The following is a 14,490-nucleotide window of genomic DNA, read 5'->3' as shown; positions in this document are numbered from 1 at the left end:
TGGACACGATCGTGTTCTCAGCTAAATGCTCTGCAAGCTGTGCACCAGGCATGATCCAGTTATCCAGCAGAGGCACACCACGGGTTTGGACATCACACAGCTTCAGCACTGCCACCTGGCCCTGTAGGCTGCTAGAGGACATGCAAAAAACAGTAACATCGTGCAAAGCCGTTCAATATCCAGCTGCTGTCATTGCTCAATACCCAATAGGGGCACCTCTGCTTCCCTGGGTGATAATGTTAGTCCTGGCACTTTGCAGGCTGAGAGCTCCTAAGGTAGTGCAGCAGGTTGTGTTCCTAACACAGACAATACTTCATAATAAAGTGCATGCAATTACAACAATTCAAACAGAAATAAAACATTTTCGTTTGGAATCTCTGTCTCTACTTTGCAACACTCCTATTAAAACAGAGAGGGCAAGAGCATGAATGTAACTGCTGGGAAGGACTTGCATTTACTACGGGAATCAGAACTGGGCTGTTTGTCTGCCTTTACAGCTTCACCAAATCATTTCTTCCCCTTCACAAAAGCTGAAGTTCCCATGGCTCTGGGATTCAGTCCACCTGTAGGGCTTGAAACGCTATCTTTCATAAAAGCTGTTACATTTGTTATCATTTCTCTTCATAAGCACTGGAAAAAGCCTGATATGAAAGCAGGGCCTTTCCATCGCACTGAGGAGGAGCAGGTTCTATTCTCTGTGAAGACGAAAATCAGAAGTTGCATCGAGTCTCTGAAAAGCTGGATTTAGTACAAGCACAGCTGCAGCTTTATATCCACCATGAGGAAAACCCTGTTCCTGGGTAGATGACTTCTACCTGAAATGTACACAGGCTATCCAGCTCGCTCAGCTTCTCACAGCTGCTTGGTGAATAGAATGTTTGATGGACAGCAGTGGCAGCCTGGTCTTCTCAAACTTCTTTCCTATTTGCAGCACTGCAGCTCTTTGGCCAGCCTCCCATCTGAGCCTCCACACAGGTGTTACACATCAGGCTTTGTGTTCAATTATGTTGCATTCAGACGGCACCAAACACAGACTAATGAAGCAACGTAAGTTGTTATTATTATATATTTTTAAACAATTTTCTCTGCATTTTACTTTAATTCTTGGACCCCCTTCAGAATGTAGATGGTTAATGCCTTCAGAAGTCAAGGGGAAGGTACAGGAAGGGTAGCAATCTGGGTAAAATTAGTTACACAATGGCATAAAAGTTATTCTTGTTGCATTTGCTCTTGCCCCATAATTTCAGGTATTACATTTGTCTTTACTACTAATTATCTATCTTTTTTTTTCAGAGACCAGCTCAATTCTCTGAATGGCTCTAAGTCATACGTGTATCCATAAGGGTGTGGGTATATTTGCATACATGCATGCATACAAATTATTGTTGTATGTAGTTAAGTTTGTCTTTCTCTGTGTACACTACTTTCAGTTTCTCAGGACTGTGAGGTTCTTAATAAACTCCTCATTGCTTTCACTAATTTGCATTAGCTTAGCATAGCAGACGAACTCTTGCACCTCAATGTTCTGGCCCTTTTCCTGATGGATTTTACTAAAATCTCTCTGATTGCCAACAGACCATGGATTAACTTCCTGCCATTTAACCACTCCTTTATCCACGTTTCTGACCAGGCTCTCAGTGCAGGGTTTCCATAAGCTTTTGGTGTCTCGTCAAAAGCATTTTAAACAGAAGGCATGCAGATTCTTTCAGATCCTCTGGATGGCATTGCCCTTAGATTATCAGCGCACAGCCAAGTCAGTGATAATGGAATGTGGGAGTGTTGCTCCTGCTCGGAAATTCACAGCTCATACAGCACTGGCAGGAACACATCCAGTGCGATTTTTACACATTGCACCAATCTCCCCAGAGCATGTTATTTTCCATGACACCTGACTGATGAATACACTGCAATCACACCAGAATAATCAACGTGAGACAGAACTTACAGATAGGCAGGTCTACCTCAGCTGTGACACTCTCCCTCCCCAACAGGTGCTGTGTCTGAAGTCTTCACCAGCGACTGCATCAGAACAGGGTATGAGAAGGAAGTCCCACTGGTGGGACTAAATTGTATTCCAGATCCTTAGTGACCAGCAATGGGTCCAAAGTATCCCCGAGCAGAAGGAAACATTTCAGACCATCTGGTGCTCATCTTACAATACACAGAAACTGTCTCCTGAACCTCATCACTGCTGAAAACTGAGTTGTTTTCACTGATGAGCTTACTGAAGCCCTGCTGTTACAACTACTCGTATTAGATGTGCTCGACACAGTTAGGAATTGTTGATGTACCCTAGATATCATAGTGAACTTCCCTGTCAAAATGGAGGTTCTTCTGATGGGAACTTTCTCACTGAAGAGTGACAGTGAGACATGCAACCCATTACGTTGCCCATTCTGCAGTACGTGACTGGATGAATCAGAAGGGTTTTCACTTAATCACATGTACTAACACATTTAGTTCAGGAAGCTGGAGTCCTATGTTAGAAACTGGAACCAAAGAGTTCCTAACACTGGAACTAGCATTCCTAGCATGGTTATTCCTGGGACTTCTCTTGGTACCTGCTTCAGGAGCTCGGAAAGCTGGCCAACAAAACAACATTCCTGGCTCTGTCTTCCAACTTCGATCTATGCTGATCCCAGTGTTAGAACAGGATTTCTTCCTTCATTTTGTGCACCTCTGGGGTAATGCTATCCACAACATTGCAACAAGCAGGTGATGCTACAGGATTCAGAGGCTGAAATGGGAGTGAGCTCTCTCATCTCAGGTGCGTGGGTCCTTGGGAATTACACAACGTGCTGTGCCACCATCCTCAAGGGCAGCTCTGACTGTTGATCCCATGGCTGGAGTTCTGTCTTCAGAGAGCTTGGGGGAGATTTGCTTGGGACAGCATTGCAGCATCTGATGCACGGTCTCAGATGTGAGTGATCCAGATCGTTTATTACAAGTTCTCACATCACTTATATACCTTCACAAGTTTTCTTTTTCTAGCTTTCCCATCCACGTCTACAACTTTCCCATCCACTTTTACAAGTCAACAGAGCATTCTACAAAACACTCTTCAACCATTCACACAGGCGCTTATCCAATCCAAGCCGTGAGATGTTCTTTCTTCTTCTAGAGGTGTCCTTGCTTCTCATGCTGTTTATCTTCCTCCACAGCTTCTGCTCTGAACACTTTTTCTGGTATTCCCACACAGTATCACACATCATATAGAGGAAAGTTAGTTTAAGCAAGGAAAGGATGGTGGAACGCAATGAAAAGCTTGATAGTATTTTCATTCTGCCTCAGGTCTCTATTTCGAGTGAGAGGTTGACTCCATTGCTTAAAGCATCCCTTGAGCATGGATGTGGCTTCCCCTCAGCTTCAAGACCTATTGAAGGTAATAAATGACTCACTGGCAACAAACAGAACCCGAGGAAATGGCCGCAAGCTGTACCAGAGGAGGTTTAGGTTAGACACAGGGAAGAACTTTTTCTCTCAGATGGTGGTCAGGTGCTGCAATGGCTGCCCAGTGAGGTGGTGGAGTCGCCGTCCCTGGCAGTGCTCAAGAGGCATCTAGATGAGGAGCTGCAAGATCTGGTTTAGTGCTTGTGGTAGCAGTGGTGATGGGAGGGCGGTTGGACAAGATGATCTTGCAGGTGTTTCCAACCTTGTGATTCTAGGATTCCATGACTGACACAGGCTTACAGCCCCTTCGTGAGGTCAGAGGAGCGTGGGTGGGCTGGGAGTTCTCATGTTATTCTATGTAAGCTCCCAGAGAACAGTAAAAAAGTGGCCGTCGGGATGCAGCAGCAGTCTGAGATGGTCTGAGTTCTGTCTGGAGTATGGCCTGTGGGAAATTCGAAGTTCACTTCATCATAGCTGAAGGCAGGACTAAAGTCCAGTAAATCCCAGAAGCGCAGAGTTGGGACACAATGCCTCAAGTAGTAAACGGTAATTAACGAACCATGTAACAGCACGGCCAATACCAAACCGCAGACCTGCTGACAGAAGGGCAGCTGACAGCAGGGCTGAGCCCTCAGCCCAGCGCGCCCGCCCTGAGGCGGTGCCACGCGCCACACCCCGGCCTGCCCTGCGCATGTGCGGAGCCACCAGCCACTCCGCTCCCGCCCCCCGCCCGGCCGGCCGATCGCGCATGCGCCGCGCGGCCGTAAATTGGCGCGTGCGCGGCGCGGCCCGCCGGTGGTGGAAGCCGTCCGGCTGCGCGATGCATTTCGGGCGTGATTGAGGAAGTAAAATGGCGGACCTCGCGAACGAAGGTAGGCGGGCGCCGCTGTGCACGGCGCTGCTGGTTGGGCCCGGCCGCACGCAGCCCGCCGCGCGTCCGTCCCACTCGGTCCCCGCCATCCGCTCCCGGCCGCTCTCAGCGCACCGCCTCTGCGCGGCCTCCCCGCGCCCCGGCCTTCGGGTGAGCGGCCGGACAAAGGCGGCGCCGCCGGGCCGCGCTGTGCCCCCCGCTCCGCCCCGGGGCCTCCTGCCGGCTCCCAACCGCCCGCCCCGCGCGGTTCCCGCGGGCGGAGGGCTGCCCCGAGCGAGGCTGTTGGCCGGCCGGGCCCTTACTGCTGCTGCTCCTTCTGGCACGGCGAGCCCTTGGGGCTGCTGTGTGCGGCCGGGTGAGGTGTAACCGACGTTTCTTGGCTTAAAAAGCTTGGGAGTAAAGAACTCCGAGGAGTTGGAGTGCTGTGGGGTGTACAGGGGTGGTGTGTGAGGGTTCAGCTCCAAGGGGTGCAGGCTGCTGCTTAAATAACATCGGGTATCAGCAGGTTGGGCAGCTCTTGGTGGGCCCAGCTCAGCCTGCAGCATTTCTCCCAGAGTCCCACCCTCAGGAGCGACGCCTGGGGGCAGTGGGTGCAACTCCCTTCTCATCCTCCCAGAAGGAGTTGAATGTGCTGAAGGAGACAAAATGCACAGTGCTTTCACACAGTGATTTTTCCTGATGCTCGGGCTTTCTGCCAGTGGTTGTTTACAGCTCTGATGTTAACATCCTACAGCGGGAAGTATCTATGGTAGGCATAACTTTTGGATGGGATCCCACCTGCAGCTGACCACAGAGTTACACTGAAAGCATTGAGTGAATCCTCTGATGCAGCACATGTGGAGTTGTTGGCTCCCCAACTGAAGAGATGCTGTCGGTACTCAAGAAGGCCCAATAAGTAGTTGTGAGAGCAGCAGTAAAATACATTATGGTTATTAGTGAGAAACTTGATGGTGATATGTAGGACCTTATAATGAATTTTGATCTTTCGTGGTGTTCTTTTAGCACCAGAAGTTTGGGAATGGCTGTTGTGGCTCATGCAAGCCCTTCACTTTAATTCCCAGTTTGAGAGGGAGCGTTAAACTGTAAGTCATGTTCTAAGTTATCAGCATTCATTATCTGGTTTGTCTTGTGTTTATGCTCCTAGCCCTGTATGTCTGCAGAATTTTGTAGCCTTTCTATGAGGGAAAACAAGAATCATAATGTGGTATCATCTGTATGTTTTCATCTCATCTTTCTTTCTTCTTTCTCCCTTCAGACACTTCCCTGACTCCAGTGAGTCCCCTCACCTGCAGATCTCTTTAGCTCATGTCTCTTTCCAGAATTATCATCTTCATCCTTCCCCATTACATTTCTTCTCTCAAGAACAACTTCCTTGAGGTGGAGCAGGACCAGCTCAGTTCTGATGTAGCTGGATGAGTTTTCTGGTCTTAGCTTTCTTTCCACTGGTTCCATTTCTGAAGTATCTGATTTTTTTGCAGAGCAGTGCAACCACATGTGCTTATGGCAGTGGCATCCTTCTGCAGGAAGTTAGTGTCTTCAGTAATCTTTCTGTTTGCACTGTTTGTGGTCTCTGACATTTCAGTGATGCTCCACGGTGACTTTCATCACTTTCTCCTCATTCTTAAGCATATTTCTGTTAGATTTTTCTGGCCTGTGTGTGAATGTCTTATTTCCCCACACCTGAGTGTTTTCATTTGAATATATGAAACAACTGTTTCTTTACAAATATTTCTTCAACCTTCTACTTTACATTGGTCCTTCTGTTTCAAGTGTTTGCTGGTTAATTGTTCATATGTGGTTAAAATAAATCAGGCAGTACAGCAGCACTTTCTCAGCCATACCTCATAATGAAGTGTGACGCTAATTAGTTCTTGACACATAGTAGGCACAAATATGTAGAAAGTGGTTTCGGTCATTTTTGCAGATTGTTTTTCCTTAGCATGCTTAAGCAATAGCTTTTCTTGTTGGTTCCTGCAAGTGAAACTTGCTTGGGATCTTACCCATCTGAGTTCTGCAGTGAACCTTCCTCTGTCTTTTGGTCTGTTCTGCTCATATCCTTTCTGCTCACACATACAGAAATCATTCAGTGTGGTGCTTTTTCTGTGGCACTCCTTTGTTTCTATTTATTCATAGTTTTTTCCTTTTCCGACAGTATGCTGGTTAGTTTTACTTCCCAGGTTCTGACTTTTTAGTCTTAACACCTCAGTGGTGTCTTAGCACTCAGTGTTCTACTGGTGTCCTTTAAGCTATTTTAACAGACAACGTACGATCCATTTCTTCGTAGGATTCAGAACTACCACGCTGTCCTCAATCCATTTGTTCCATTAAAATATTCGTTTAACTTACCTTTTCTCCTCTGTTGTGTTGGTGAAGCTGCACCTGTATCCCTTGGTAGTGGCTTGATGGCAAGCTGCATCCTGGCACACGGGTGCTGGATTGAGGGAGGGGTCCTCTTCTGAGAAGGGGGTGAAGAATGAGGGGGTTCTAATGGCACCTTCCTGAGTTTCTTCCGTTACAAAGCTTCCAAAGAACAGATCCCGTCTTGGAATCAATCCCTGCCACGAGGGAGGTGAGCTGCTGAGTGTGGTGCTAATGAAGGGGAGAAGGCGAGCTCCTCTCCACTGCTGGAAGTTCCATTACAGATTGGAATGAAGGCTTGAGGGATTGGCATCATGAAGCTCTGAAAAGCAGTTCTGGAATATTTTGGAATTGTATACACAGTTGTTATCATATGAAATAGGTATGGAATGATATTAGGAATTGTCTCTAAAGCCTTTGTGCCATTCAGTGATTTATTTTTTTTTTAGCCAGATATTGATTTAAACTGGCACTCATTATCCACAAATCTGTCTGTGACATATGATGGAGAACTGGAAAACTTCCTCTTGGGCTCACACTGACTTAAACCTTAATGCTCTTCTCATTAACCTGTAGTTAATGTACAACTCAGCGTTTGTATATGACTGACTTGCTCCTGTGTCTGTGCTTTGGCTGATAGGATCTCTTCGTGTTGAGCATGAATTATTTCTTTTCAGTCACTGAAGAGGTATAAGCTTTTCTCAGGGCCAGCGTGTGATTGCTTCCTTCCTATTTCCTGAGCGGTGGGTGCCTGTGCTGCACTCCCTGTGTTGGCAAGCTCTGGCATGTCTGTAGGAACCAAGCAATGCTAGTTTACAAGATAACGGTCTGTGAGCTGCAGCAGTTTGTTGCTGTCACCTTTTGGAGTGCTCTGTAAGTACCTCCACTGCAAAATAGTTGGGTTTCTTCACTGGTTCCTTATCTGCTGAGAATAAGCTGCTTTATTTTTTCCCCATTCCTGGTATGTAACATTTGCTTTATGTCAAGTAGCTGAAATGAAACTACCTAAAGCAGAGGGAAACCTGCTGGTGCTGCCAGGGCTTGGGAGATGAACTAACACCTCTGCAGACATAAGAGGTTTGTGCTTTAAAAGTGGTAAAAACTTTCTAATTAATCTTAGATATGTAGAAAGCACTCTACATTCCCATACCAGCTGTAGCACTGCTTTGTAGAAGTTGCCTGCTTGTTCATATGATCAGAGACAAAAAGGGTTTGAAGATGAACCAGACTGTCACATGCTTTACATCTTGAAAGCAGAGCTCTCAAAGTGAGGCACAAGTATCTAGAAGTATATTTTTTCCTCTTTTCCCCCACCATCCTGTTGTAACTTATATTCACCATGACTTCATTGGTGAACTCTGGATGTGAATGATCCAGTGTCATTAAGTATGATTGGACTTTGCTTGTGGGGTCTTTTTCAGTGATCAGCTGTTGGCTTCGTAGCTTTCTTCTTGCTTTCAGTCTATTCATAGCTATTGGAAAAGAAGAGTCTTGTTTTGTTTTCTGCCCCTTTGCAATTCTGTGAAACAACAAATGCGGGGTCTCTTTTTTAGCTCCTTCTGCACTGAGCAACTTGCATGTATTGAGGTTGCAGAATATTTTTGCTGAAATAAGCACAATTTAAATTTAACCTTGAATTGTTTTAGATTTAGATTCAGCCTTTAGTCAGAGGAACTTGTCCTGTTCTGAGCTGGCACCCATCGCGATCAGAGGTGGCAGTGGCCAAAGCTTCCTGTGCAAAGGCTCTGTAAGCCACTGCCTGTGGACGGGCATTTCTTTCTGCTTGCTACACAACTTATTTTTTCTTTACACAGCCCCTAAACTATCAAATGTAATAGCAGTGATGATCCTACATTTGATTTCATTCAGCAGAAGCTTTTAAAGCAAGGAAGAAGTTACTTTAGTGAGTACTGTTGTTTCACATGTCTTTATTTTACCAGGTGGCATTTGTTGGGGAATGTTGGAGAGACGTTTGTCTGTGGGGAACTGTATAGCTGTATTCTGTCTGTGCACACAGCTTTATTCCTTAAAGGAACTGAAAGTCTTCGTGTGGTGGTGTTCTCAAATATCTTCTACTTACCTGCATTCTTTAGAACATCTTTTTGTTTTTTTCTTTCTAAGCTGTTGCCATTGAATATTTTTCAGCTGACACAGATTTAGGTTCCACCGCTTTTCCATACTGCAGTATGAGGAGAACACCTGCAGTTATTTTCCAGGTTTGATACCATACGGGCTCCTACACGTGTGTAATTCAGCTGCTATTTCATAGTTTTGAGTGGTATCAGAGCAGGCAGGAAGAGCGGATTGGGTGCTGAGGAAGTAAGGTATGCTGAGAGAATGCTTACAGTCCGTATAACCAGCACCTAATTCTGTTTGCAACTAATTTGTTTTTCTTTTTTTGCCCATTGTTTTTTCCAGATATTTTTGAGTATTCATTTTTGCCCAAATCTGATGGAAGAGTTAAGAAAACCTTCTGAAACATCAGAATAGTCACTTTTTCCTTCTATCCTTAGCAGCACTCTAGTTCTTCTGCAGCTGGTTTGATGCAGCATGCTGATCTCACACCCAGCCTTGACAGGGATGCATATTGGTGCTTCCCATAGCCCAGTCTGTGGAGATCCCCCTCAACCTTTTTTTTTCCCCCTTTGTGTTCCTTTTTAGCTGATTGTCAGCTGGTTTTGCTGTTCATTTGTGCGTTGGCTTTACACCATTTTGGTGCCCATTCTGCTCCAGCTGAGCTGGAAAGGATGTGCTGCTCTGGGTTGGGTGTAGGCTGGGCTCTGGCAGCTGTAGCAGAAGGGTAGTGTCTTATTTCAACTCTGAAATGAGTTATTTGATAATTAAGTGGGTCTGTTAATGAGCTAAGCCATCCTGGAGAAAATGCAGAGCTGGTCTTTCTGAGACTGAGCAGAAAAGTGTAAGGAAGGGAGGAGTTGGGAAGGCTCTGTGCTGCTCCTTGCAGGGTTAATTCAGCTCTTCTTTAGAGCTTGCAGTGCTTTGAGGTAGAAAGTGGAGGAATGAAAGCAAATTGTAACATGTCCATGAAAATCAGTGTCTGTGCCCTGGTCTTTCAGGATGTTACTGCTGGGCTTTCTTAGTGTCGTGCCTCTCCCTTAAGGACCAGAGCCTGGAGCTCTGGAGGTGATGTGAGCATTTTCTGAGGAGCGTTCTTCCCCTGCCCCACGTATGCTTGATGTTTTAAACCTGTGGAGAAGTACCTTTATATTTCCATATCGACTCGTTTTTTTCTCCTTTCTGCTTATGTGCTGATTTGTGTGTATCTGTTTGCTGCTGTGTTTTCCTGGGGTCTGCAGCCGTGTTAGCACAGTAAACAGATACAACATGCATGGGGGAAAGATGTGTGAAGATTCCCCCCATGCACATCCCCCAAGGAGCAGAACAAGCCCATAACTCAGTGCTCTCAAACAGTGCAGGAAATCCTCGCTTCAACAGAAATATCCCAAATTTCTAGATTTCAGTAGACTGTAATGTACTAAAGAAGACTTGGGAGAGCTGGGAATGAAAGTGAAGAGTTCCTCTCATAGACAAGTGCTCTTGCAGGGCAAAGCAAGGATCTGTGCTCCTGGGGAGGGGCTCCTCTCAGCTGATTGTCTGTTCTCTCAGCATCTCTTCCTCAATGTCATCCCCAGAAAATATCCTCTGGGTATCAAAATATCCTCTGGAAGTTGAGATTCAGGACATCCATTATGTATTTTGGAGATTCATCATCCTTGAGGTCCCTTCCAACCCTGGCCATTCTGTAATAGGAATTGCACATGTAACATGTCCTTAAAACAATTTCTGTAGTGCATTGCAGTTCATGTGCTGACCCACAGATAAGCAATAAATTATCACTCTGAATCTCTTTCATGAGTTAACAGTCTAATTGCCCTTATCCTTGTTAACACTTCATTGTTTGTGGGTATGATCAAATTTTTTCTCTCCATTCGTACATTATGATGGGCTCAAGTCAAGGCACGTGTTTTCAGCTTGTATGCATTGCACTTTGTAGATCCAAGCAAGGGCTTGCTTGCCTGGTTTCCTTGCAGTCAGACACTGCTGCACTTCTAAATGTAAGTTGGAATGAAGTTCCAGAAGAAAACATTTGCAGTGCTGTAGGTGCCATCAAAAATGGGTTCATAAAGACATGTTTTTTATATTTGTGCACTCAGAATATCCGTTGGGTTTTTCAGTTATGGGTCCTTTCATGCTGCAGTGAAGGCTCAGAACTTTGTATTTCAAAAATAACACTCAACCCCTATGGTTGTGTGGATGTCAGCTGTTGGAGGGGTAAAATGAGGTCACGTTTTGTCTAGTTGGAGGGAGCATGGCTGACCTTGTAGCCTCAGACACAGCAGTATGTGCATCAGAGCGAAAGAAGGAAAAACCTCGTGATAGAATGCATGATGTGAAGATGTGATACCTCTGAGCAGATGAGGGAGTAGCCTCTGACTTGGTTTTCAAGGCCTGTGAAGCAAGGTGAGTAGGTTTAGTAGTGTATCTGTGGTAATACATGAGGCATATCGATTGTTAATGACTTGACAGCGAAATGGCTGACAGCTCTGTTCTGTGACGAACCTGACGGTGCCTGGTGCAATGGAAGCACACTAAGTTGATGTGGAAATATGGCTTGTGCCTGCATTGGTCACTCATCCAGTAAATCTTTTTCAGTGCAGCAAAGGGTGAGATCAGTCTGGGAGAAGAACAGAATTGAGACAAAATTTGTCGCCTCTGTGGTGGTAGTGACTGGGAAAAGCACTTGGGAGGAAGGGGAGGAGGAGAAATAAAATGGTTCTGGAATGTAGAATGGCAGTGAGGTGGTTCTGCAGGGGGGTTTGGCTTGAGGCAGATATCTGGAATAATAGAGAATGTCCTACAAGGGATTGGTTTTGTCCTGTTTACTGAAAAGCAGTATGGAAAAGGACTTGTGCAGAGTGCAAGTGCTTTCACAAGGGAAGCATCAAATATTACCTCGTTAATGTGATGTGTACATAAATGCAGTCAGGGAGAGCAGCACTTGTTCCTGTTTGTAATTTTTTAACAAGTGAGGTAGTGAGTGATCCATGGTGACAATGTCTTTGTCTTAAACCTTTACTGAAAGTGCTTCCTCAGAACATGTGCGGTGTGCTCTGAAGGTCACGTCAGGAAACGCAGTGCTCCTCTTGCCTTGGGCTGGAATGAAGCGAGCTCTTGCATGTGCTCTTGGTGCAGAACTCAGAGAGGACACGAAGTGAAGGATGTTCTTTCTATAATTACCAGTGCTGCTCATATTTTTCAATGTAAAGAGCATATCTTGTGTGCTTCTCAGAGAAGTGAGTCTGTGTGAGAAACGCAGTCACCTCTTTAAAGGCTTTATATACGTGCAACAGAAATGGAGTTAAGTGCACAGTATTGGTTAACATCTAAAAAAATAGTGCTGATACAGTGCAAGCATCCCCTGCAAAACAGCTGTGTAACATTATAACAGGGCACTCACACCTCCTCAGCAGCATTGTAGATTTTGGATCCGTGGTGAAGAATGTGCCTGCTGCAATGGGATGGTGGTGAGCGGAGCTGTCATTGCTGTAATTGCACCATTAATTAATATTAAAATGCTCTTTTTTCATTGCCTTAAAGGGAAGGATCATAAGTTGTAAGCTCTTCCTCCCTGCGTGAGCCAAATCTGGCCAGGAGGGGAGTCCAAAATTGTCCCTGCCTTGTGGGGATGTGGCTGCTCCCTCCAGAAGGAGCTGTTGTATTGCCATAGACTCAGCTTTTGGGGCAGGTGTAGCAGTTAGGTGTGAGATTCTATAGATTCAGTTACAGTGTTTTTGTTATTTCTGGATAAGGCTCTTAGAAGGGTGGAAAGTCCGCCCTCAAGTGATGCAGAGTTCTTAGCTGGCAAACAAAATAATTACTCAATCACTTCACTTTTTCACCACAGCTGACCCAATAGCTGTTCTTACACCTTTAGTCCTGTGAAGTGCCTAATCTTGTTCATAGAACCAAGTAATTGCCACGATGGAGCTTTAGCACAGAAGTCAGCCCAGGTACGGCTCTCCCTGCATTCCTCCCCTGCAGCAGTGTCTCACTGAAGACAAACTGAAATGCTGTCCTCATGCTCAGCCCTGTGAGCATGGGGCAGGGTTGCTGACTGCACAGTATGCATCTAGTTTCTTTGAATACATCACATGAAATCACTTGGTTAAGGTTGAGGAAAACCCATTTCTCCTCTTCACCCCCTGCCCCCTCATTTTGGCATCATTAAGGGCAATGGAAAACAAGCATTCATTCCAGAAACTCCCTTTGCTCTTGAACTGAATGTTGTGTGTATTTAGAAGCATATCCTGGTAATGTCTCAATCTGAACTTCAGGTAGGTAGCAGATCTGCTTTTCCAGTTGCACTCGTAAGGCTGGTATCTCTAATAATGTACGTAGGATGTTTATTTTATAAATATAAAATTATATATGTATAAATTGTTTATTTGTAAATAGTTGGGTGCAATTGCTTTTCTGTAAATACCCTTCCTACTCTGAGTAAAAGATTTCTTCCCAACATCTAACCTAGTTCTATCCTCTTCTAGTGTGAAGCCATTTCCCCTTGTCTTATCTACTGCATTGGTGCAGTACTGTGGGAAAGGAGGAGCTTTTACTGTCAAAACTTGTGTTCAAGAGTTACACTCTCAGCAAAGAGCCTCTTGCTGCTGATGTGCTCACATAAGGTGGAAGGGCTGCTCTGAAATGGATCTGGGGAGAGCAGAGAGTCTGTGCAGCTTTTGGGTACCAGTCCTGTCAGTTGTATTTCTGTTCCTAATACACTTCTGCCTTTTGCAGATCAAGTCCTTATAATAATTATGTCTTGGTAGGAACCTGTGGAAGCAACTTGTGTAACTGAAATGTAATTATATTCTTGAAGTTTTTTCTGTAAAAGTTTCATAGATCATAAAGCTGTCATATTAGTTAATAATTAATATGGTTGGAAAAAAAAACAACAATTTTTCTTTTTGCAGAAAAACCTGCCATTGCTCCACCTGTCTTTGTATTTCAGAAGGATAAAGCACAGAAGGTAAGGAGATGCTGATAATGTATATCATTGCTTTTCATCCTGTAGCCCTAATCCACGTTTCTTGGTGAGCAGTCACTGGTGTGTTCTTGTGAAGGTGGACAGTGGAGCATTAATGCTGTAAGGAGGCACAGGGTGAAGCAGAGGGATGCAGGTGGGAGAGAGGTGATGATGATGCCAGAGGTGGGTAGCTCTTCAGACAGAAAGCAGAGCAAATTGAGGAGAGAAACTATCTTCAAAGCTGTACCTTGAAAGGACAGGTGGCCAAGGAGTGCTTGCAGTTTTCTGATAATAGAGCAAAGAAAGAAAACCCGTGGTCTGGATTACTGCTTTTCACATCAGTGTATTTGTATATCGTATATCCTTGTGTAGTAAGCTATGATGCGTCCGGTTTCTTTGGTAGTGCCTCTGCCCACGTGTGCCTGTCCCCTGCCTTTGAATGTGAAGCAGCAGTGTTGAGGTCAGAGCTGTGCCACAGCCTGCTGGGCAGTGGAAGTGTGGGGTGGGCAGGATGGGAGGCGCTGAGCACGAAGCAGAGCCCAGAGGCTCCCTCTGTCTTAAAGGAGCACTGTGAGCTGTGCACACCAGGAAGGTTATGGAGTCTCCTTGGAAATACTTGGAAGCCACCTGGGCAACCTGCTCCTCAGGGTGTCCCTGTAGAGCTTGTGTGTGCCTGCAGGAGGAGCTGAGCTCAGGAGGGGAATGGCAGCGTTGAAGGAAGAAGTGGGACTTTCCCTTGAGTGGAAATTTTTACTAAATGGAAATAGATGTAATGGAGAACTATGCATGCAGGCAGGGTGCAGTGTAGGCTGCGTGCCTTGTCACTTTG

The 14,490-nt window shown here is 45.4% G+C and overlaps 1 protein-coding gene across 6 annotated transcripts in view; it reads left to right on the top strand.

The window, feature by feature from the left end:
* The first annotated feature begins 4,170 nt into the window (after positions 1-4,170).
* Positions 4,171-14,490, top strand: part of RANBP3 (RAN binding protein 3) — a 40,404-nt gene continuing 30,084 nt past the window's right edge. For 5 of the 6 annotated variants that reach the window (XM_042838166.1, XM_042838167.1, XM_042838165.1 and 2 more), the window contains exons 1-2: positions 4,171-4,262; positions 13,609-13,664. In XM_042838166.1, coding sequence (XP_042694100.1) covers positions 4,241-4,262; positions 13,609-13,664 — 78 coding nt within the window. In that variant the 5' untranslated portion in view covers positions 4,171-4,240. The remainder of the gene's footprint in view (positions 4,263-13,608; positions 13,665-14,490) is intronic. The other variant, XM_042838168.1, reaches the window with a different exon arrangement.

The sequence above is a fragment of the Centrocercus urophasianus genome, unplaced genomic scaffold (assembly GCF_019232065.1).
Source record: "Centrocercus urophasianus isolate 14NV4802_14NV808 unplaced genomic scaffold, USGS_Curo_1.0 seq_739, whole genome shotgun sequence".
Lineage (NCBI taxonomy): Eukaryota > Metazoa > Chordata > Aves > Galliformes > Phasianidae > Centrocercus > Centrocercus urophasianus.
This window is presented reverse-complemented; position numbering and strand designations above follow the sequence as displayed.